General features: G+C 45.4%; 4 protein-coding genes across 4 annotated transcripts; 1 reads left to right on the top strand and 3 right to left on the bottom strand.

The window, feature by feature from the left end:
- Positions 1-445: 445 nt before the first annotated feature.
- LOC136501484 (acyl-CoA-binding domain-containing protein 1-like) lies at positions 446-2,743 on the top strand. The gene is made up of 4 exons (XM_066497004.1): positions 446-553; positions 1,181-1,298; positions 2,264-2,326; positions 2,474-2,743. Exons 1-4 carry the CDS (start codon positions 542-544, stop codon positions 2,587-2,589), a joined length of 309 nt encoding a protein of 102 aa, XP_066353101.1. The 5' UTR covers positions 446-541; the 3' UTR covers positions 2,590-2,743.
- A 389-nt stretch (positions 2,744-3,132) lies between these two features.
- On the bottom strand, positions 3,133-4,506 carry LOC136500765 (uncharacterized). Its single transcript, XM_066496192.1, has one exon. It carries the CDS (start codon positions 3,784-3,786, stop codon positions 3,184-3,186), a length of 603 nt encoding a protein of 200 aa, XP_066352289.1. The 5' UTR covers positions 3,787-4,506; the 3' UTR covers positions 3,133-3,183.
- A 149-nt stretch (positions 4,507-4,655) lies between these two features.
- On the bottom strand, positions 4,656-7,247 carry LOC136500764 (protein MET1, chloroplastic-like). Its single transcript, XM_066496191.1, has 6 exons — positions 7,051-7,247; positions 6,780-6,968; positions 5,439-5,605; positions 5,242-5,323; positions 5,086-5,154; positions 4,656-4,957 (listed from the first exon to the last, which is right to left on the bottom strand). The coding sequence occupies exons 1-6, from the start codon at positions 7,153-7,155 to the stop codon at positions 4,787-4,789; spliced, it is 783 nt and encodes a 260-aa protein (XP_066352288.1). The 5' UTR covers positions 7,156-7,247; the 3' UTR covers positions 4,656-4,786.
- A 213-nt stretch (positions 7,248-7,460) lies between these two features.
- LOC136500766 (uncharacterized) lies at positions 7,461-22,232 on the bottom strand. Its single transcript, XM_066496194.1, has 8 exons — positions 22,071-22,232; positions 21,803-21,871; positions 21,569-21,598; positions 15,769-15,801; positions 14,018-14,088; positions 13,691-13,772; positions 7,865-7,954; positions 7,461-7,763 (listed from the first exon to the last, which is right to left on the bottom strand). Exons 1-8 carry the CDS (start codon positions 22,158-22,160, stop codon positions 7,722-7,724), a joined length of 507 nt encoding a protein of 168 aa, XP_066352291.1. The 5' UTR covers positions 22,161-22,232; the 3' UTR covers positions 7,461-7,721.
- Positions 22,233-22,956: the final 724 nt, after the last annotated feature.

Here is a 22,956-nt window from a genome sequence, read left to right as displayed (position 1 = left end):
TAAAATTTTATGGAACTAAACTGGACCTTAGCTGCTAACTGATGCACACTACTGTCACTGCATAGTGAATTATCAATGCCTCCACATTTTCTCATAGACCTTTTCCGAATGAACAACAAAAATATATCAACATCTTCAAAATGGTCCATCCGTGAATGAAAGGGGCTTTGTAACATAGGAATTTCATAGAAACTATACAGGATTAATCAATTTGTTTTTATAGAAAAAAACACAAGAAATAGAGAAAGTTCCATATTCCAAAGGGCCTTAAGTCAGCAACACTAACAATTTGGGTTCTTTTCCTAACTTATTATTACTGACATTTTCTTTTAAAATCTAGAAATTTATTCCAAGGATCTGTCTGCGAAATTTGCCCAGTACAGGGGCTCCTCCATAATTAAGTTTGGAAACAGGGGGTTTCTCACTACGTAGGAATTTCAGTACTGCGCTATATAAGCAGATCCGATCTAGTCACCAGTCGTCGTTACAACCGAGAAGAAGAGACGAGGCCAAAGAAGAAAACAAATCCTAAAACCAAGCCATGGGACTGCAGGTACACGGCTCATCACTCTCTAAATCGCCATTATCTGTTACTCATTTGTTAAAGATCAAATCTTTATTCATCTGATGATCTCCAAGATTTGTTCGTTCTTTCCGTTTGGTTCTGAATCTCCGGTTCCGTTTAGATTCTTGCACTGTAACCCACAGTAGTGTCGATACGAGCTTGGTTAGATTGTCCAGATAAACGATCTAGACTTGGAATCCGGTACTGCATGGTCTTAATTTCCGTCTAGATTTGTATGCGTAGCCAAGATCTGGTGGGTTCAGTCAGACTGGTTGGCTCTTTGCAGCACTTGGAATTGTAGATGCATGCTGTACCCTTTAGGTTCATGCTTAGAGCCAGGGGACCCAATGCTTTTGCGCTGCCCTGACTCCCGAGCGGTTCATCATACCTTTGGATGTAAGATAGGAAATTCCCTGTTTGTTTTAAGTATTTTGCGATATCTCGGATTTCTATACAAAATTCTATAAAGAAATAGAGTGGCGAAGCGTGTGGTTCAAAGACTGGATTTCTTAAAACGATTTATTACATTAAAGATTTACCTTGTCAAATAATTTAGCCTAGTATCGCAATCGTGGCCCCAAGGAACATGACATATGAGTTGTATCTCTGTTGCAGGAGGAATTTGAGGAGTATGCTGAGAAGGCAAAGACCTTGCCTGAGAACACAAGCAATGAGAACAAGCTGATCCTCTACGGACTCTACAAGCAAGCCACTGTTGGAAATGTGAATACCGGTTAGTATGTAATCACACAGCTACTTTTGTTCTCTTTTTTCCAGTTCCCTTTGTAAGTTTGCAGTGTGGATGAAGCTCTTGGTTTGCAGAATCCCAATTTAAATGTCATGGCTCAATACTATTCCTAGCCTGGATACTGTTTAACTTTGTGTCATAATACGAATTCCCTAAAAGTTTGACGATTTGCTTCCCCTATATAAATTAAAATAAACAGCAGTCCCTGGCATTTTATACTTTCAAAGTTTACCAATTTAGAAATCCAAACAGTGGTGAATATGTATTGTGAATTTGTGGTACTTTACATGATAAGAGTATAAAATAGGGGGGAAATCCTAAGAATATAAAATACGGGCAAAATCCTAGTAAGCAAACAAAACAGTATTATAAAGAATAAGATGAACCTATTTACTGTAGTATCATTTTATTTCTTCACAAGTTTGGACAACAAATTTTGACCATGGTTCTGGGATTTGTTTATGTAGTACATAACAACAGAAGTTTAGCAATAATGGACCAGGGATGTATTAGATGTTGACCAACCTCTTGGGTTTCAACCAATACTGAAATGTAGTTTTCTATGCTCTGTCCTGCAACATCTATTTACTGATGAAATTTGCTTCACCTAGATGCAGATGAGTGATAAATTCAAGTTCATAGGGCTAGGCAGAGTAACTGAACATGCAGTTAACAAAAATGTAATGTTTGTAGCATTATATACTTCAAAGCACTCATGCTTTTTCTTTCATATATCTCACTTGTAATTAAGTCATAATTATGCTCTGCTTGCGCCATGCTAAATGAACTTCTAGTGTGTTTGACATTAGAATCTAGCGAGTTGACTTTAACTCATGGGATCATGATATTATCTCTTGAAGCACGTCTGTATATCTTTTGTGTTTACAATAGTATAGTTTATTTTCAACACAACTGTGCTTACATGTTTGTTGGTTAATAAACTTTTGAAGATCGTCCTGGCATATTCTACCAGAAGGACAGGGCCAAGTGGGATGCCTGGAAGGCTGTTGAAGGTTCATACACTTATCTGATCGTTGTATTTTGGGCAGCTTATATATTTTTCTTGTTTACCACAATCCTAGTGTTCTACATGTATTCATCTATTCCAGTAGTATTACAAGATATTATAGTACTTGCTAAAACTTTTGTGATCTTGATAGGCAAATCGAAAGAAGAGACAATGAGTGACTACATCACCAAGGTGAAGCAGCTCCAGGAGGAGGCATGCCACTTCTTAAAGTCTCTTAATAGTTGCCAAACAGCTATTGTCAGCTGAGCTTATGCCATTTGTTCATGAGAAATAGATCATTTGATCCACTGGGGATCTGTGAACTATGTACCTGTTTATGTAACTGGTTACCAATGTTATCCATCTATCTGTGAAGACTTTGTAGTCTTCTAAATTATGATATATGTCTGTGTGATACTGAGGCTGTGTTTCAATTAACTTCTAGAAAGTGCTTCTGCTGTCGGAAAGTCAACCAAGTGGGTAGAACCCGAAGCTGATGCATTCCCGTACTACAATTTTCTCGCACACACTGGATCCTGCTGTTGGCTTTCAACTTTCAGTTTTCCAAATGGATGAAAACAGAGAGATGTTTTATAGCTGTTTTAAGCAAGATAAACTTGCTTTTCCAACCACACTCTGAGTTGCATCTGAGATAAATCAGTCGGTATGTATAAGTTTGAAGTTAAAATTACAACAGCAAAATTAATTATACATGAGGCAAGTAGACTGTAATGATCATATACTTCTTTCTATATATATGCTCCCCCCCCCCCCCCCCCCCCCCCCCCCCCCCCCCCGGCCCGCCCCAATCATATGGCACGTTACAAGGCAAAACTGCCTGGAAAATAAAAATAAAAGAACTCAGGGGTATCCATATCCCCAGACTTTGCCGCCGGAGAAGAGATTGAGGCAGAGCACGCACGCAACCAGCAGCACACCTGGGATCCACCAGCCGCTGCCGCCGTCGGAGAACATGGCGCACAGCACCAGGCACAGCAGCAGCAGCATGAAGAACCCCAGCCCGGCGCCCCCTCCGCCGCTCGAGTCGCCGCCGAAACCACCGCCGTACCCGTACCCATACCCGTAGCCGTACCCTCTGTCTGGCCGGTAGTAGTATATGCCAGCAAAGTAGACCACCACCAGAAGCAGGAGAGCGGTGAGCACGATGTTCTGGATGAGGAACATGATCACCACCAGCACCATCGGCACCAGCACCACCTCGCTCCGGTTGCCGGCCACGGCCAAGGCGAGCAGTAGCGCTGCGGCGCCGAGGGCGAGGACCAGGAGCACGGCGTTGTCCGTCACCGTCTCCTGCAACTCCGTCACCATCTCGTACCACTCCATCAGGGTCTCTTGGTAGATGACCCATCCCAGCGCCACCACGACGAGGAGCGGCACCACCGGCGACGGCCCCCGGCTCGCCGCCCACGATGGCGGCCCGCCTGGGCTTCCCCAGTAGCTCATGATCACCTCTACAGTTCTACTGAGATATGTATCTGAAGATAATTTCCTCTTTTTTTTTTTGCTGTTCTAAGTAGCAGCAGACTGCTTGTTGCAAATGACAATGCAGGCCTAACAAGTTCCTGGTATATATATGGATTCATGCTCATCTTGTTCCAACTAATTTTTAACCACCTGCTTCTGCTTTTGTATGTGTAATGCTGATGTATGTCTGTCTGGAGTGTGGGTAGGGCAGGAGCCCAACTTTGATCTGGTAGATGAGCTGATCCCAGAGAAAGATGACACTGAAGACAAGGACTTGCAGGTCAGGTCATTCTCATGCTTAAGTCACAATCACAAACTAATTGAACTAGGGTTTAGTGAAGAAAATATTCTTTTTATCGACTCCATTAAGACTTAAAAGCCGGTTGAGTAAGCTGAAAATGATGGCTGATATCATGAGCTGGGCCATGGATCACTTCAACCACAAAAACTGTCAACCCATAGTGGGAGTAGTTATGGGTCTCAGTACAACTCTTATTGTAATAGATAAAAGATAAGGTACTGGCAAAGCTTATGTTACCGGTCACGAGCCAAAATTACAATTTGTTCAGATTGACCACAAAGTTCAGTGAATATAGCACATTGGTTTCTACAGGTCATAAAAAAAGGATGCTTCTGTATGATTCTAGAATCTGTGCATGACATGATTCCTATATCTTTGATCTTTGAAGTTTGGATTGGAACCTGAGTGGTAGAAACTTTTTGTGACAAAATCTCTATGCTGATGAGAGCAGCATTGACAATCGAAGCATTTCTGAAAAGCGTGCTGCCTTTCGGTAATAAAATTGAGTAACTGTATAACCAATAGTGCATGAAAATTAGACAAGCCATTAGCCTCAAATAATGTATATTTCCTTTCCCTTTTATGTATATCACTCGGAATGTTTTGTGAGATGGAGTACAGCAGCAGTCAGCTCAGCTTCTCGTGCACAGCAAAAATTCGTTCTGAAGAATGAGCAGACTATTGCAGGCCATACACAAGCAGAGCCCCTACTCCGGTGATGCCGATTACAAAACTTATGATCACTGCAATAGGCGGCAGCGCACCGCCGATGGCCTTCCCAGTGGCAGCATCGTACCTTGCAAATCGCTTCTTTGGCGCATTGCATTGTGGGCAACCATATTCATCAGGCTGCAGCCATACAGAAAATGGTTAAACTTCATCAGACGAATACTAAAATACAGTACTTAATTAGATATAAACAGAAAAGGTAAACACTATATCTGTAATTGATTTAGAGAGAGAGATGCATTGCTTACCTGTTCTTCAAAAGGCTTGGGTAGGAAGTATATGAATCCACAATCAAGGCAGATGTGTGTTGCTCTCTCCTGAAAAAGGGGACATTTGCAGTTTATAAAATACATGCAGAGGCTTCAAGTTGGAGAAAAAAAAAGCCATGGTTATGCTGCTCCTGCCTTTTGTGCATCAGTCAACTTCCGTCCAAACCGAGGCGGTGCCGGCCTCTTAGGTAGGCGCTTCACATCAACTTCGGCACCCCTGAGATCACTCAGATGAGATTTGGGGGAAGTATAATCATTTCTCTAAATTTAGCAATATTAAATCATAATCCCTAACCATGTAGCCAGGATAATCCAAGGGATCAAGTGTGTACCTGCTCACGACAAAGTAGACGGAGTCTGGCTTTGCTTGGATGGCTGTCTTGGTGAACCCAAGCTTATCTGCAGGCCAGAGCTCATCTCCAAAGAAGCTACTTGTGTACAAGACCTGGTCGCCGGCTTTCAGACCAGCTCTTGCTGCATTCCCTCCAGACTCCACAGACTAATAATCCCATGCCGAAGAAACAAATCAATCATAGTTACTGTTTGCAATACTTGCCTCCAGATTCAGAGAATCATACTGAAGTGAACATGTTGTTTACATAGAAGCAATTAACAATTGGATCTTCAGCTTCAAATCATGACTAGTGCGAGAATTTTGAATTCAGTGAAGCAAGGTGACTAGTATATTTATGAAACATCAGTTCGTGGCTGAAATCTGCATTCCAGGATCATGCCGGGAGACAAGGACAGGAAGTAGCCAATTGACAGTGAGATAATGGAAGGGGTGAATAAATTTGAAGAGGAAGATCAAATAATTTGGAACTTTAGCTCTAATGGTAAATACTCAGTACAATCTTTGTATGCGGTGATCAGTCATAGTGGAGTTATACTGGTGTCTGTCCATGCTGTTTGGAAAATTAATATCCCACCTCGGATTCAGATTTTTTTGTGGTTGTTAACTAAGAACAAGTTACTTACTAGGGATAATTTGGCCAAGAGAAGAGAGGTCTTGGACCAGTCTTATCTTTTCTGTAGTGAGAGGGAGTCTATTTGTGATCTGTTTTTTGATTGTAGTGTGGCCAAATGTGCTGGAGTACTATTTCCGAACTTCTAAATTCCAGGGAAGTGGTAAATTTTGAGCATGTGCCCACTAGATGGGTTGCTAGTAAAAAGCATGAACTGTAGAATATCATTAGTTCAGCGGTTTTATGGTGTCTGTGGAAATTTCGTAATTTGGTTAGGCGAGAGAAGTATCTTACTGATGATTGTCAAGATGTTGGGGACATGGACACCGATGTACAACCAGGATCTAGGCAGGAGAGTGGAAAGCTTTTGTCCAACAATTGCAAAACCAGGCTACTCGACCGCCAAGAATCGACTGGCAGGGTGGGGCTCTGAACTGCTCAAGACTGGGATCCCCAGGCTGCTCTGCGTTTGGGACGGGGCTGTTTGGATGGTCCTCATCAGTCATCACACGAATGAACACTTGATGGTGGCCCAAAGTAATCAAAATGTATTCGAGTAGTGGTGCTGTTGGCTTTGTGGCGGGCGCGCCAATTCGCTGGAACTTAACTGTCTTGAACGCTTTATGATCAATAAAGCGGGGGGAACCTTTTCTCTGAAGAAAAAAACAAGGACAGGAAGCAATGAAAACGCAAGTGAAGAGGACTAACAGTGATGACGACGCCACCGCCGGGCTTCTGGCCCAAGGCTAACCCAAGCGGCTTGTCGACCTCCACCTCGATGTTCTTGGCGGCGGTCCTCGCGTTCACCTGCAGCAGCCTCCGCCGCCCGCCGCTGCCTCTCCGGTGGTCGGCCGCCCACCTCCTGTCCACCAGCGACACCCCATGGAAGGCAGTCTTCTGCACCATGCATACGAACATCAGCGATCACATGAAACAAACCACAGAAATAAACAGCAAGAACGGACGCATCCCTACTCACAGTTGATGCAGAGATGATGGAAGGAGGCGCCTGCTGCTGAGCTCTGATAATGGAGCCGTGCTTGGGAAGGGAAGGGACAGCCACGGAGGAGAACGTGGCAGCCATGGTGAGGGGCTGCGAGGATGGCGGCAGGTGGAGGTGTGGGGCTGCCGAGGTGGAGGAAGGGGATGGCTGCTGGCTGCCATTTGGATGGATGGAGATGCTGTGGTGTGCTGCCTGTGGCTAAGGCAAGAGTGATGCTCATGGCCTCTTGTCGTGTGGAAACTGTGCGGCTGACACTGACTTGTCGGGACACAGTGTGCACTCGCCCATTTCTTTTTTCCTGTTGGCACGAGGTGACATTGCCGTTAAGTAACCAAAATGATACTGGAACATGTCGGAGATAAAAACACTGCAGGAAGGTTGGGATTACTTCATGGATCTAAGAAATATATCCAAAGTACAGACGATGTTTTTATTGCACGATACATAACATTCACAAGCAATTCTTAATCATCACAGAAGAACATCCAGGTTGATCCATGAATCACATGTTCACATGCATCCAATCTAACATCTAACACACCCCTATACAAAGATGTCCTTTGACACCAGTGAACCGTCATGACACAGATTCAAAGGTTATTGTTGTTCAGGAGCGCAGAGCGCCAGTGAACCGTCAGGAGACAGATTCAGGGAGATAGTTTCAGGAGTGTGCAGTTCCACTGCGTCACCTGTAAGAAAACATCCAAGAGATCCAATCAAACTGAGACGAGTAATATGAAAAAACAGATGGTACAATTTGGAGGGTGGGTGGGTTGGAGGGCCAGCAAACCTTATTGAGGAGATCTCTTGCAGCAGTTGAATCCTCCCCTATCTTCAGGAGTTCAATTCGAGCTTTCATGGCACTGTTACTTTCTTCAACCTATGTTTTCGTGAACAGGAAACAACTTACAAACAGTATTTAATATCTTTACCCAAACAACTTACTAACAATGTTTAATATCTTTACCCAGACAGATTTACTTAGCACAAAGATACTACATCTGACCACATCTTGTAACATTTTTTATCACCGCCTATGTTGTCTCAACATAGCAAGTCCCAAGCCCCGGTAAGAAGGAGGGTTGTGATAGGCGTGGCGAGCCAACGTTAAATCTAGTCATTCTAATGGAGATGAAACCCGAAAGAAAACCGTTGGGGTGTAACCCTCTTAGTGACGCGCCATATCGGAACCCGGGTATAGTGTTAAATGGGCAAGGGACCGGGTCGACACCCCCTTGGTGACGCGTCTTGTCGCGATCTGGGCATGGTGTCAAGTGAGCAAGGATCGGGTCGTCGCTTCCTTAGTGGCGCGCTACATCGACACCCGGGTGTAGTGAAAAATAAGCAAGGGTCTTCACATCTGAGTCGACGGGTGTGAAAGGTAAGGAAGCTAGTCGAACCAACTAGAATCCGTTTAGGTAGTCGGAATATAGAGTCGCTTACAGGTAAGTTAAGAGAATTAGTTGATACCGCGACTAGGAGGCGTGTAAATATATTATGCGTTCAAGAGACTAAATGGAAGGGTCAGAAGGCGAAGGAGGTGGACAATACAGGTTTCAAGCTTTGGTACATAGGAACAGTCGCGAATAGAAATGGAGTAGGAGTTTTGATTGATAAGAGTCTAAAAATGGTGTGGTGGGAGTGAGAAGGCAAGGAGATAGGATTATCTTAATCAAGGTTGTCGTTGGTGATATGATCTTGAACGTAATTAGTGCGTATGCCCCCCCAAGTAGGCCTCGACGAGAGTGCTAAGAGACAGTTCTGGGAAGACTTAGATGGCCTGATTAGAGTTGTACCTAGTAGTGAGAAGCTTTTTATAGTAGGATATCTTAATAGGCATGTAGGTACTACAAGCGCAGGTTTCGAGACAGTTCATGGAGGTTTTGGGAATGGTAGTAGAAATCAGGAGGGGGAGGAAGTTCTGGACTTCGCGGTAGCTTTTGACCTGATGATAGCCAACACTTTCTTTAGAAAGAGAGAATCTCATCTAGTGACCTTCAGTAGCGGACAACATTCTAGCCAGATTGACTTTGTCCTCGCGAGAAGAAAGGACAAACGAGCATGCTTGGGTTGCAAGGTGATACTAAGGGAGTGTGTTGTTTCTCAACATAAGCTTTTGGTGGTAGACTTTCGTTTTCAGGTACATGCCCGTAGGGATAAACAAGCTAAAAGATTGAAAGAACAAAGTGGTGGAAACTGAAAGAGAAGACGTCAGAGGTATTCAGGGAAAGGGTTATCAAAGAGGGCTCTTGGAAGAAAGAAGAGGACATAAACAACATGTGGGAGAAGATGGCAACCAACATTCAAAAGGTAGCCTCAGAGGTGTGTAGAGTAACCAAAGGAAATGGAGGCGAGGCTAAAGATACTTGGTGGTGGAACGAGAAAGTTCAAAGGGCTATTAAGAAGAAGAAATAATGCTATAGATGCTTGTACCATGACAGGAGTGTGGACAACATAGAGAAGTACAAGGTGGCAAAAAAGACTGCAAAACGAGCTGTAAGTGTGGCAAAGGGATAAAGCGTACGAGGACCTTTACCAACATTTAAGTACGAAGGAAGGAGAGAAGGAACATTTATAGGATGGCTTAGGGTTCGTAAGAGAAAGACAAAGGACTTCAACCAAGTTAAGTGCATTAAGGATGAAAGAGAGCATCATCTTGGTGAAGGATGATGAAATCCGACATCGATGGCAAGAGTATTTTGACAAATTAGTTCAATTATGAGAATACGGGACACAACCTTTCATTTAGATGACTCTTTTGATGACACCAATAGGCTTTGTGCGGAGAATCCAAGAATCTTAGGTCAGAGAGGCGTTAAAAAAGATGAAAGAAGGTAAGACGACAGGACCGGATGGTATCCCAATCGAGATGTGGAGATGCCTCGGGGACATAGCTATAGTATGGCTAACCAAGCTGCTCAACCATATTTTTCGATCGAACAAGTTGCCTGACGAGTGAAGGAGAAGTATATTGATACCGATCTACAAGAATAAAGGAAATATTCAAAGTTGTACTAATTACCGGAGAATTAAGTTGATGAGCCATACTATGAAGCTATGGGAGAGAGTTATCGAGCATCGCTGGAGAGCAATAACGCGGGATCTCTATGAACCAATTTGGTTTTATACCCGGTAAACAAGTTAAGATTTAAAAAACAAAGTGGTAGAAACTGAAAGGGAAGACGTCAGAGGTATTCAGGGAAAGAGTTATCAAAGAGGGCTCTTGAAAGTAAGAAGAGAACATAAACAACATGTGGAAGAAGATGGCAACCAACATTCGAAAGGTGGCCTCACACGTGTGTGGAGTAACCAAAGGAAGTGGAGGCGAGACTAAAGATACTTGGTGGTGGAACGAGGAAGTCCAAAGGGCTATTAAGGAGAAGAAATAATGCTATAGATGCTTGTACCATGACAGGAGTGTGGACAACATAGAGAAGTACAAGGTGGCAAAAAAGACTGCAAAACGAGCTGTAAGTGTGGCAAAGGATAAAGCGTACGAGGACCTTTACCAACATTTAAGTACGAAGGAAGGAGAGAAGGACATTTATAGGATGGCTAGGGTTCGTGAGAGAAAGACAAAGGACTTCAACCAAGTTAAGTGCATTAAGGATGAAAGAGAGCATCACTTGGTGAAGGATGATGAAATCCGACATCGATGGCAAGAGTATTTTGACAAATTGTTCAATTATGAGAATACGGACACAACCTTTCATTTAGATGACTCTTTTGATGACACCAATAGGCTTTGTGCGGAGAATCCAAGAATCTTAGGTCAGAGAGGCGTTGAAAAGGATGATGGGAGGTAAGGCGATAGGACCGGATGGTATCCCAATCGAGGTATAGAGATGCCTCGGGGACATAGCTATAGTATGGCTAACCAAGCTGTTCAACCATATTTTTCGATCGAACAAGATACCTGACGAGTAGAGAAGTATATTGGTACCGATCTACAAGAATAAAGGGGATATTCAAAGTTGTACTAATTACCGGGAAATTAAGTTGATGAGCCATACTATGAAGCTATGGGAGAGAGTTATCGAGCATCGCTGGAGAGCAATAACGCGGGTCTCTATGAACCAATTTGATTTCATGCCCGGAAGATCAACCATGGAAGCCATTTTCTTAATAAGACAAGTTATGGAGCGGTATATGAAGAAGAAGGACCTACACATGGTCTTTATTGACTTGGAGAAGGCTTATGATAAAATACCAAGGAATGTTATGTGGTGGGCTTTGGACAAACATAAAGTCCCAACGAAATACGTCGGGCTCATTAAGGACATGTATAACAATGTTGTGACTAGTGTTCGAATTAGTGATGGAGACACGTATGAATTCCCGATTAGGATAGGACTACATCAAGGGTCAGCTTTGAGCCCTTATCTGTTTGCCTTAGTGATGGATGAGGTCACAAGAACATTCAAGGGGACATCCCTTGGTGTATGCTTTTCGCGGACGATGTAGTGCTAGTTGATGAAAGCCGGACAGGAGTGAATCAGAAACTGGAGTTATGACGAGAGACTTTGGAGTCTAAAGGTTTTAGACTCAGTAGAACTAAAACTTAGTATATGAAATGCGACTTCGGCACTACTACTCAGGAGGAGGAAGATATTAGTTTGGAAAGTCAAGTAGTGCCTACGAAGGATACATTTCAATATTTAGGATCAATGCTACAGAGAGACGGGGATATTGATGAAGATGTTAGCCATAGAATCAAAGCAGGGTGGATAAAGTGGCGCCAAGCATCTGGTGTCTTATGTGACAAAAGGGTACCACAGAAGCTAAAAGATAAGTTTTATAGGATGACAATTAGACCTGCTATGTTGTATGGTGCAGAATGTTGGCCTACGAAAAGACGACATGTTCAACAGATAAGTACTGCGGAAATGTGTATGTTGCGTTGGATTTGCGGTCATACGAGAAGGGATCGAGTTCGGAACGATGATATACGTGATAGATTAGGAGTAGCACTAATTGAAGAAAAGTCTGTCCAACACCGGTTGAGATGGTTTGGACATGTCCAACGGAGACCTCCAGAGGCACGGGTGCGCAGTGGAATCCTAAGCCAGAATAGTAACGTGAAGAGAGACAGAGGAAGACCGAAGTTGACTTAGGTAGAGGCAATAAAAGGAGACTTGAAAGGATAGAATATACCCAAAGACTTAACCTTAGATAGGAGTGCTTGGAAAACAGCTATTCACGTGCCTGTACCTTGATTGCTTCTATTGGGTTTCAACTCTAGCTTACCCCAACTTGTTTGGGACTTAGAGGCTTTGTTGTTGTTGTTGAAAATTGATCTGTAGGGGTAGCTTCCCTATGCAAATAATATAAGTCTAACAGCAGTCATCTTGCCATTTGACTTGTAGCGAAATCAACCAAAAAGATTTTAAATTTCTTTTAAAAAAATAAAAAGTTACAGAACCATGCTGATATGCATATTTGCACAAGGAAGATATCTCCTAGCTTCAACAAATGGCCATAAAGGCTCAAACCTCAATGTGATACTAATCAATATATGGTTGCAACTCAAGAGTGTGATGGCCTCACATTCATCCTATGTTCTTGTGAGAAAAATGACTACCTTGTCGTATCAAGTAAGAGTGATCTTTCTTATCAATGGTAGGGCATAAAAGGCCCAGCTTTGATAATAAACTAAGGGCTTGTTTGGATAAAACCAATCCCTTCCTACCAGTACATGTGGATTGGAGTGGAAAATAAACTAATTTCCCCCTTAATCCCTCCCAATATGTATGGATTGAAGGGGGGTTATTCATGCAAGTAAGGACTGAACTTTTAAGATGGAAAAACTGTACAGACAATTAGATCATTCATAGCGGGAGCTTGGACCACGAAAATTCATGTTCTTTAACAATTTGGAAAGCCTGTAAAATACCACCCTACATCTTTCTAGTTATCTTAAGAGACTGGTTTGGCAGTTAACATGGCCCAAAATCGAATGGACCAATAACTGCACAGAATATGGTCAGCACATGATAGGCAACTTCTAAAATCCATATCTCCCAAACCTGCTGGGCTGAAATCATGGAATTTCATAACAGTAAAGATGTCTAGATCCCCTATAATTTTTGTATTATCAAGTTTAGGAGGAAAAGCCGTTTCATAGAAGAAATTGTCACCCAATTCAGAACAAGGCAAACTGAAATTTCAGCATCCAAGCTAAATGTTCTCTATTTTTCTTTATTGGTTTTCCCAACCACATAGCACTATAATGCCACTCAATGTGTTTAGTGAGCAGGAAACTTCACAAGGAAATTTGTACCTATGGATTCATCATTCATGCCACCACTAAGTTATTCTCAGAATTTATTCAGGCTTCATTATCGTAATGCAAACACCCAGGGAAGTCATTATTCAACATATTTCCTACATAGAAGCATCTTTCTCATATAGTGTGCAACCATACAACTTTAACCAAATTGACACCCTTTTTCGAAAAAAAAAACCCAAATTGACTCCCTAGATCAATGAGCTCATATAAAGCCCTGGTGCATCATGGAGGGGACTAGCTGCTACACAAACACACCCTAAGTTAGTGAATCAAGGCCACCTAAGCCTAAGTTTGCCACACCCATAGTCTGCAAAACCGATTCAATACCTTTTTCAGTAAACCAGTCAAATGTTCGATTTCATCCTTCTTTGCTCTTGATATTTTTTCTTCAATTTCTTCAACAGTAGTCCTGAAATCAAATGAACTATATTGGGTAACTTTAAACAGAAACAAGTGAAGAAAAAGGTATGCTAAATTTCACAAAGGAATATCTTCATGTACTTATATACTAGTTCTCAAACATAAAAGTGAGGGCATTGGATGCATCATAACCATCACAGCCTAGTATTAAAAACCCTGAAATTTCAAAAAAATAAAAAAACAGGGGGGGGGGGGGGGGGGGGGGGGCTCCAATGTAAAACATAATTCACTTACTTCTCTGAAGATAATGCATCCAAATTTTGCTCTTCAACAAAGTCATCTATCTTGTCAAGGGCAGCAGCCACCTAAAATAATGAAACGATGTTGTAACACCTGAGAAAATGTAGTACCTTCTACCAACCACTAAAAAAGCGCAAAGGAGTATTACATAAAGTGGGCCTTAATATACCAGGGATATGTTAAACTGTTAAAACTTAATTACTTGTTTTCTAGAGATAATAAGGGGTACGCCCTTTTTGTTTTAATTCAAGGTGTCCCTAATGGCCAAGTTTTCATGAAACCATATCATTGTGAATTGATGGATATTAACTAGCAGCCCATGGTCAAAATCACGTTAAAATTGTTTGCCTCATTTTCTCCATATCATGTTCATCTCTATTGTTGTCCCAGACATAATTCAAAACCCAATAACCCAGTCACTTTCATGTCTGGTCTGTTAGAAACCAGAAAACACCAGGTGCACATCCATACTGCTTTACATTGATGAGAAATCATTCTACTACACATGTTTCTCTGTTAAATCACAAGAATGGTTGTAAGGGTTTGGGAGAGCTCCAGGCCCAAAAATCTCCTGAGTTGTTTGTTTGAGCTGTTTTCCTTCTATTATTGACGAAAACTGTCTTAAGATTCTTGATTTAAGCATAAAAACTCCAGATGTAAGATGGAGCAGCACTTCTAAACATCGCCTATGAACATATGAAAGAAATTAAGAGACAGGAAGACAAAAAAATGGAGGGTAGCACTTGTAAGACTGTTGAAGTTCGAGGGTTGATGAAACCCCCCGTTACCTGTCTGCGTTCAAAGGTCCGCACAAACTTCTTAAGGGCAAAATCTGGGGACTGTCGCCCCCCTCGTCAGAGTCTTTTCTTAGAAAGACAAGAAAATACAAAGGAATGGAGGGGCACAGTCTAAGCCTATTAAGTGATGTGCAGCCACTACTTGCTGATTACTTGATTGACAAAACTCTGATTACTTGACTGACAAAACTAGTTGCTGAAGGCTGAACTTCTAAATGATAATATTTGTCGTTATAGCAGTAGATGCAGAGGATAATATACATTTAAATTATGGATTTAACAACATATAGTACAGTTTCACCCCCTTCATGAATGATACTCTCATATACTTTGTGGTGAAGTACAACCAAATTGCAACCAGTCCAACCCATTGAATTTAAAGGAATTCCCATAGTATTTGGTGGGTAAGAGCTCCTTTTATATTTATAGTGCTGCTACAACTATAAGTATGAATTTAAACAATATCTAAATGGTAATATGTCTCACTGCCAAAGGGCGCCTAGTTCAATCGGTTAGGTGGCCCGGCGGCACTCCTCAGGTCCTGAGTTCGACTCCCCATGGGAGCGAATTTCAGACTAAGGTTAAAAAAATCCCCTCGCCCGTCCCATGTGCCAAAGCGCAGTAATGGTCCGGCCCGGAGTCTGGTCCGGCCTGTGGTCCGTGTGTGTGCGCCTTGAGTGCCGCACGGCCCAGGTCCGGCAGACGCCTTCTCACTAGCCAAGGATACCGCTGCATCAGGATGTGGACGGGGGTTCGGGGGTTTTCTCGATCTGTGTGAGAAGATCTTCTTAAAAGGAAAACCCGGGGGGCGTCATAACCCCTGCAGGTCGAGTAATATGTCTCACTGAGTTGAACTGTTAATTAATCAGAAAAATACTTTGTTGAAAATCCACAAATTGTGATGAAAATCTGTCAACGTGTTTGGGAAAATACTGATTTCAAAGTTACCTGTGTTTCTTGGCAGAAGTCGTTAAACTCATCCTGCAATAAGAAGAGAAAACAAATTATAACATATTGGGTTCAATACAATGCTCGCACATGCAAAGGAAGGAAGACAAATATAAACTAACTGCATCAGGCTTGGCAAACAGAACAGAAGCGATATCAGTTTTGTAATTTAAGAATGCATGCTTCTATATTAGATACAAGTGGTAAACCGTGCAAGTGAGGCAGCAGAAAACATAGTGAGAGACAGGCAGAAAGGCATGTAGCTGTAAGCCCTGCTTCCCAGGCACATTTAGTGCTTTTAAGTTTTTAGCTAATCTATGTCATTAAGTCCTTGGGTAGCTCAAGAGGTGTGCGGGTACCCAGGTAGTTTTCCTATCTAGTAAAAGCTCTAGTGAGCTGTATGTAATCAATGCAGTTCTTATCCTATATATATATATTGCAATGCAGTCATCTGGGTAACTAAGCCCTGGCTGATTATTGCTCTGTTACCTCCAACAATTGGTATCAGAGAATAGGTTAGACACCTTCTCACCTTCTCATCTTCTCCATGACGTCAACCTCCTCTGAGCGCCGGGCTAGGAAGACCAAGGGAGCCACTGAGGGCGAGCTGGGCGACCCCTCTGGCAGGGCTGCGCGCCTGAAGGCAGCAGAGGAGGCGGCGGCGCTGGCTGTCGAGGCGGCACAGCAGGCTGCAGCAGCCGCGGAGGCGGCGGCCAGGACAGCGCAGGAGCTGCGGGCGGAGATAGCAGCAGAGAAGGGAGATGAGGAGGAGGAGGAGGAAGAAGAAGAGGAGGACCGGAGGAACCGGCGGCCACGGACTCCGCCACGGGACAGGCGCCGTTCGCAGTCACCACTGCGTGACCGAAGGCGTCGTGGCGGTGGTCGCTATGAGTCGCCGCATGGCAGGGTGGTCTACCGCGATTCCGGCAGCGGCACATCATGGCCAATGCTGGACAAGACCAATTATTATGAGTGGAGCCAGACGATGAAGCTCAGGATGCAGGCGCGCGACCTCTGGGAAGCTGTCGAAGGAGGCCAAGTACAGTTTCGCGACGACAGGCGAGCTCTGGAGGTGATCGTCGCTGCTGTGCCCAAGGAGTTGGGGCTCCCGCTCCTCGACAAGGCGACGGCAAAAGAGGCATGGGATGCCATCGCTGCGACTCGTATCGGTGTGGACAGGGTCCGCCGAGCGACGTTGCAGCGACTGCGTCGGGAGTGGGAGAACATTGACGTCAAGCCTGGCGAGCCGGTGGAGGATTTTGCCCTGCGGCTGTCAACTCTGCACCAGCAGCTAGTGCTTCATGGAGACAGGGACATCGATGAGGCGCGTGTCGTGGAAAAGTTTCTGCGCACGGTGCCGACCAAGTATGCGCAGATCGTCGTCGCCATTGAGCAGTTCCTCGACTTCGAGGCGCTCACGCTTGAAGAGGTGACAGGAAGGCTCAAGGCGGTGGATGACCGTGAAGCGCAAGCTGTGACAGAGCCGGTGTCCATCAACGGCAAGCTGCTGTACACTGAGGAGCAGTGGCGTGCGCGTTTGAGGAAGGAGAAGAAAGGCGCAGAAGAAGCTGGCAGTTCTGGTTTCAAGAACCAGCGCGGCGGTGGCGGAGGACGCAGCCGCGGAGGTGGACGCGGACGGGGCAGAGGTGCTGGCCGTGGCGGCGGACGTGGAGAAGGCAATGGCGCCGGCCGTGTTGGCCCCAACACGTGCCTCAACTGCCATCAGGAAGGGCATTGGGCGCGTGAATGTCCCCAGCCGCGCCGTGATGGAACAGAGCGCGGCGGCGGGGGAGGAAATTGTGGTGGACGCGGTGGCGGAAACCGTGGAGGAGGCCGTGGCGGCGGTAACCAAGCTGGGCAGCAAGGAGGACATGAAGGGCGTGCCCAGTTTGCTGAGTGTGAGGAAGATGCTGCTCTGTTTCTGTCTCACGGCTTCATTGAGATGGAACAGAGCACGCCGGAGCTCAACTATACAGCACAGCGCGTTGAGTTCTTTGAGCCACGTGCGCGTGCTTATCTGGGAGCAGATGATGAAGAGATGGCTGGCGGCTGGTACCTTGATTCAGGCGCAACACACCACATGACTGGGCAGCGTGACCTGTTTTCAGACCTGAACACGGACGTTCAAGGCACGGTTCGGTTCGGGGACGCGTCCAAGGTGGAAATCAAGGGCGTTGGCTCAATTGTTTTTGAAGCAAAGACTGGTGAGCATCGTGTTCTTCATGGAGTTTATTTCATTCCGGCATTGAAGAACTCGATCATGAGCCTCGGTCAACTTGATGAGAATGGCTCAAAGGTGGTGATTGATGATGGAGTACTGCGGATTTGGGAACGCAGCAGCGGCCGCCTACTGGCCAAGGTGAGGCGTGGCGCGAACCGGCTGTATGTACTGCATATGAAGACAGCACAGCCAGTGTGTCTTGCTGCGCGCAGGGATGAGGAGGCGTGGAAATGGCATGAGCGTTTTGGGCATCTGAATTTTGAGGCCCTGCGGAGGCTTGGCAAGGAGGAAATGGCAAGAGGGATGCCAAAGATCGATCATGTTGAGCAAGTGTGTGACACTTGTGTCACCACCAAACAGAGGAGGCGATCATTTCCTGCTGCAGCAACATATCGTGCTCAGGATCACCTTGAATTGGTGCATGGTGATCTCTGTGGGCCAGTTACACCAGCAACTTCGGCAGGTAATCGCTATATTCTGCTGCTTGTAGATGATGCCACACGATTCATGTGGGCAGTGCTGCTGTCATCTAAGGATGCTGCAGCAGATGCTATCATGAAGGTGAAGGCTGCTGCAGAGGTGGAGAGTGGGCGTAAACTGAAAGTTCTGCGCACAGATAATGGAGGAGAGTTTACTGTTGCAGAATTTGCTGCTTATTGTGCCAATGAAGGAGTCAAAAGGCATTACAGTGCTCCTCATTCACCATAGCAGAATGGCGTGGTGGAGCGTAGAAATCAAACCGTGGTGGCCATGGCACGTGCCTTACTCAAGCAGCGCCAGATGCCAGCCAAGTTTTGGGGGGAGGCAGTGATGACTGCTGTGCATATTCTGAATCGGTCACCAACCAAGGCTCTAGGTGATGTCACTCCCTATGAAGCATGGCATGGCCGAGCACCCACTGTTGGCCATCTGAAGGTGTTTGGTTGTGTGGCATATACTCGCCGTTTGTCTCAGCTCAGGAAACTTGATGATCGTGGTGAAGCTGGAGTATTTATTGGCTATGCTGAAGGAGTCAAAGCCTATCGAGTTTTTGATCCAGCATCTCAGCGTGTACGTGTCAGCCGAGATGTGGTTTTTGATGAAGGAAGAGGTTGGGATTGGACATCACCAGCAGCAGGTACGTCTGGGGCAGCTGGTAGTGATTTTGTGGTGGAATTTCCTTGGGAGGAAGAAGTCCCTGGAGCTGGAGGTTCAGTGCAGTCACACTCATCTCCTCAGCCCCATTCTGCCTCACCTGAAGCTTCTCCAGCAGCAGAATCGGTGCTTGATGCAGGAGAAGAGGTGTCTGAGACATCCAGAACGCCTTCACCACCACCAGCTCCAGCCAGCCCACAAGTGGAGCACGTGACTCCCTTGGAAGATGATGAGGAACGGCTGGACACTTATCACAACAACGAGCAGCTGCGCTATCGTACCATAGATGGCATATTGGGCGGGGAACAGGAAGTTCCGCCGCCGGCGCAGCGCTTGTTCGCAGAGCTCCACCTCACCCACTCTGGGGAACCCATTTCTTATGCAGAGGCAAAAGATGATCCTGCATGGCAGGCAGCAATGAAAGAGGAGCTGCGCGCTGTTGAGCGCAATGGCACCTGGGAGCTTGTGTCTCCCCGAGCTGGCCATCGGCCAATTTCTCTAAAATGGGTCTACAAGCTGAAGAAAGATGAGAAAGGAGATGTGATCAAGCACAAGGCTCGGCTTGTTGCTCGTGGGTTTGTGCAGCAAGAGGGTGTTGATTATGAGGATGTGTTCGCTCCTGTTGCGCGCATAGAATCAGTGAGACTGTTGCTTGCTCTAGCTACCCAGGAAGGATGGACTGTTCATCATATGGATGTCAAGTCAGCTTTTCTAAATGGAGAGCTCAAGGAAGAAGTATATGTCCAGCAGCCACCTGGGTTTGCTATTCCTGGGGAAGAAAGCAAGGTATATCGCCTGCACAAAGCTTTGTATGGGCTGAAGCAGGCACCCAGGGCGTGGAACGCTAAGTTGGACTCTACTCTGAAGGAAATGGGGTTCAAACAGAGCAAACATGAAGCAGCAATTTACAGGAAAGGTTCAGAGGGCTCAGTGTTGCTGGTTGGGGTCTATGTTGATGATCTGATTATCACTGGAGCAGTCAAAGATGAAGTAAAGGCTTTCAAGGAAAGGATGAAATCCACCTTTGAGATGAGTGACTTGGGTTTGCTCAGTTTCTACCTTGGCATTGAAGTACAGCAAGGCAAGAATGGGATCACCATGAGGCAGACTCACTATGCCAAGAAAATCCTAGAACTGGGAGGCATGTCTGATTGCAATCCAGCAGCTACACCAATGGAAGAGCGCCTGAAGCTCAGCAAGCATAGCACTGCCAAGGAGGTGGATCCAACTCAGTATAGAAGGCTGGTTGGAAGCTTGAGATACCTGGTTCATACCAGGCCTGATTTGGCTTTCTCAGTGGGCTATGTGAGCAGATTCTTGGAGAAACCGACCACTGAGCACCAGCAAGCAGTCAAGAGGGTGCTGAGGTACTTGGCTGGAACATTGGACTATGGTCTGCAGTTCAAAAGAGCCCCAAATTCTGCTAGGTTTGTGGGCTACTGTGATTCAGACCTAGCCGGTGATATTGACTCCAGCAAAAGCACAACAGGTTGTCTGTTCTTCTTTGGCAACAGCTTGGTCAGCTGGCAATCTATCAAGCAGAGGGTGGTGGCTTTGTCTAGTTGTGAGGCTGAATATATGGCTATGACTTCAGCAGCAACACAAGCCCTGTGGCTGTCAAGATTGTTGGCTGATCTGTTGGGAAGAAAGGTGGAGACTGTGGAACTGAGGGTTGACAACAAGTCTGCAATTGCACTTGCTAAGAACCCTGTCTTCCATGACAGGAGCAAACATATCAGAGTTAAGCAACATTTTATCAGGGATTGTATTGAAGAAGGCAGCATCAGGACTGAGTACATCCCTACAGCTAATCAATTGGCAGACATTCTCACTAAGGCTTTGGGCAAGGCCAAGCTTGAAGATATGAGAAGCAGAATTGGCATCAAGCAGATCAAGAAGGGTTGAAGCAGGTCTTAGGGGGAGAACTGTAGCTGTAAGCCCTGCTTCCCAGGCACATTTAGTGCTTTTAAGTTTTTAGCTAATCTATGTCATTAAGTCCTTGGGTAGCTCAAGAGGTGTGCGGGTACCCAGGTAGTTTTCCTATCTAGTAAAAGCTCTAGTGAGCTGTATGTAATCAATGCAGTTCTTATCCTATATATATATATATATATATTGCAATGCAGTCATCTGGGTAACTAAGCCCTGGCTGATTATTGCTCTGTTACCTCCAACAAGGCATTGTATAATAACATAACCCTTAGCTGATTATTGCTCTGTTACCTCCAACAAGGCATTGTATAATAACATAACCCTTAGCACAGGTTTTGTTTCTAATCTACGGAATGTCCTCATTGCTAGTAAAGTAGTAAGCTAGGAATGTAATGCCACTACAAAAGGGAGGTGTAGTTAAGAAATCAATGGTAGAATGGCATGTATTTGAACAAAATCTGAATGCTAAACTGATATTATTCAGGAATTGGACCCTTCAGGAACAAAAAACTGTACCATTATGTTGGCATGCATATTCTTCATCACCTGAAAAAAAACACAAAAATGGATTAATCTACATGAGTCACACACAGACACTCACACTAGCCGGATGTAGAACTGAACTTTTGACCGCAAAAAAATAGAACTGAACTTTGCGTGGCATTCAAATTAGTAGGTATCGCAAGGATGAAATAAACAAGTTCATTGCACATAGTAACTATTGGACATGGCATAGTTCAGGACACTCACGAGGGTGAGCATTCGGTGCAGACGCTCCTTCTCGGCATCGGTGAACGACGAGAAAGCCTCATTGACAACCTGAAACGCTCAAGAGCACGAGTCAATCGAATGCTGATCCCACATTTCTGTAGCACGACCAACTGGGAAATCGAATCCCCGCCCAGGATATGTGCTCTTCCGCTGGGTCAAACCCTAGCGAGACCAGCGTCGCCAGGGGGGAAGAAACGGGAGTTGAGGAAGGGGAGGGGGGGCGAGCCAGAGAACGAAACCAACCAACCTCGCGGGAGCAGGCTGTGAGGAGGCACTGGACGGTGAGCTTGAACGAGCTCTGGAGCTTGTCGAACCTCCCCGGCGCCGCGGGATCCATCGGTGGCGGAATCCGGCGAAGGTAGAGCCGCCGCCGCCTTTTGAATTCGAAGAGCGGCGAAATGGTTGAGAGGAATGGTGAATGGGCTAGTTGGGCTGTATCGAGATGAATCCTAGTTGTAGTGCGGTCCAGATCGATCTTCAAATCACGGGCCGCGGCAGGGGAGAGCAGCCCGTATTCGAGCAGCGTCGTCCGTCAGTTTTTTTTTTTTTTAGAACTAGCAAAAATACTGCAGGACATATAGTTTAGGGAAAATTGGTTCTGTAGCACCGAAAAAATGCGTTTTCGAAAAATACCATTGAAAGATCTCCGACACGTGAAATACCACCGAAAGAGTCCTCTGTTACCCATAACTAACATTCTGTCACGGTTTAGAGGTAACACCTTGAATTCACCGTCCTCGCCTTCTTCTTCACATCTGCTCATCTCCCCTTTTTCTCTTCCGCTGAGAACCAGTGGACAAGCCCCTCTCCCTTCTGCGTTAGCTTCGGCTTAGATGGAGTCCATGCGCGCTAGGGGCCGGATGATGCGCACGGGCAGACGGGTGACGAACAGTTCATGCGGCGCGGCTCCTGCTCCACCTCGTAGCCGACAGCTCCAGCCTGTGAGAGGGCAGGCAGCTCGCGTAAGGTAGCGAGTGCGGCGGGTCACGGTTGCGAGCACGGATGCGCGGCCACAAAAAACGGCGAGATGGGTCCTCGGATGGGTGGCTCCTCGAGCCCGCATGGAACCACCGGCGGCCAGGCGGGCGGACAAGCGCCAAGGCGAACGGGCACATAGCGCGGCGAGGTAGGAC

Source organism: Miscanthus floridulus, chromosome 13 (assembly GCF_019320115.1).
Source record: "Miscanthus floridulus cultivar M001 chromosome 13, ASM1932011v1, whole genome shotgun sequence".
Taxonomy (NCBI): Eukaryota; Viridiplantae; Streptophyta; class Magnoliopsida; order Poales; family Poaceae; genus Miscanthus; species Miscanthus floridulus.
The sequence above is the reverse complement of the archived record's forward strand: the minus strand, read 5'-3'. Positions and strand labels throughout refer to the sequence as shown.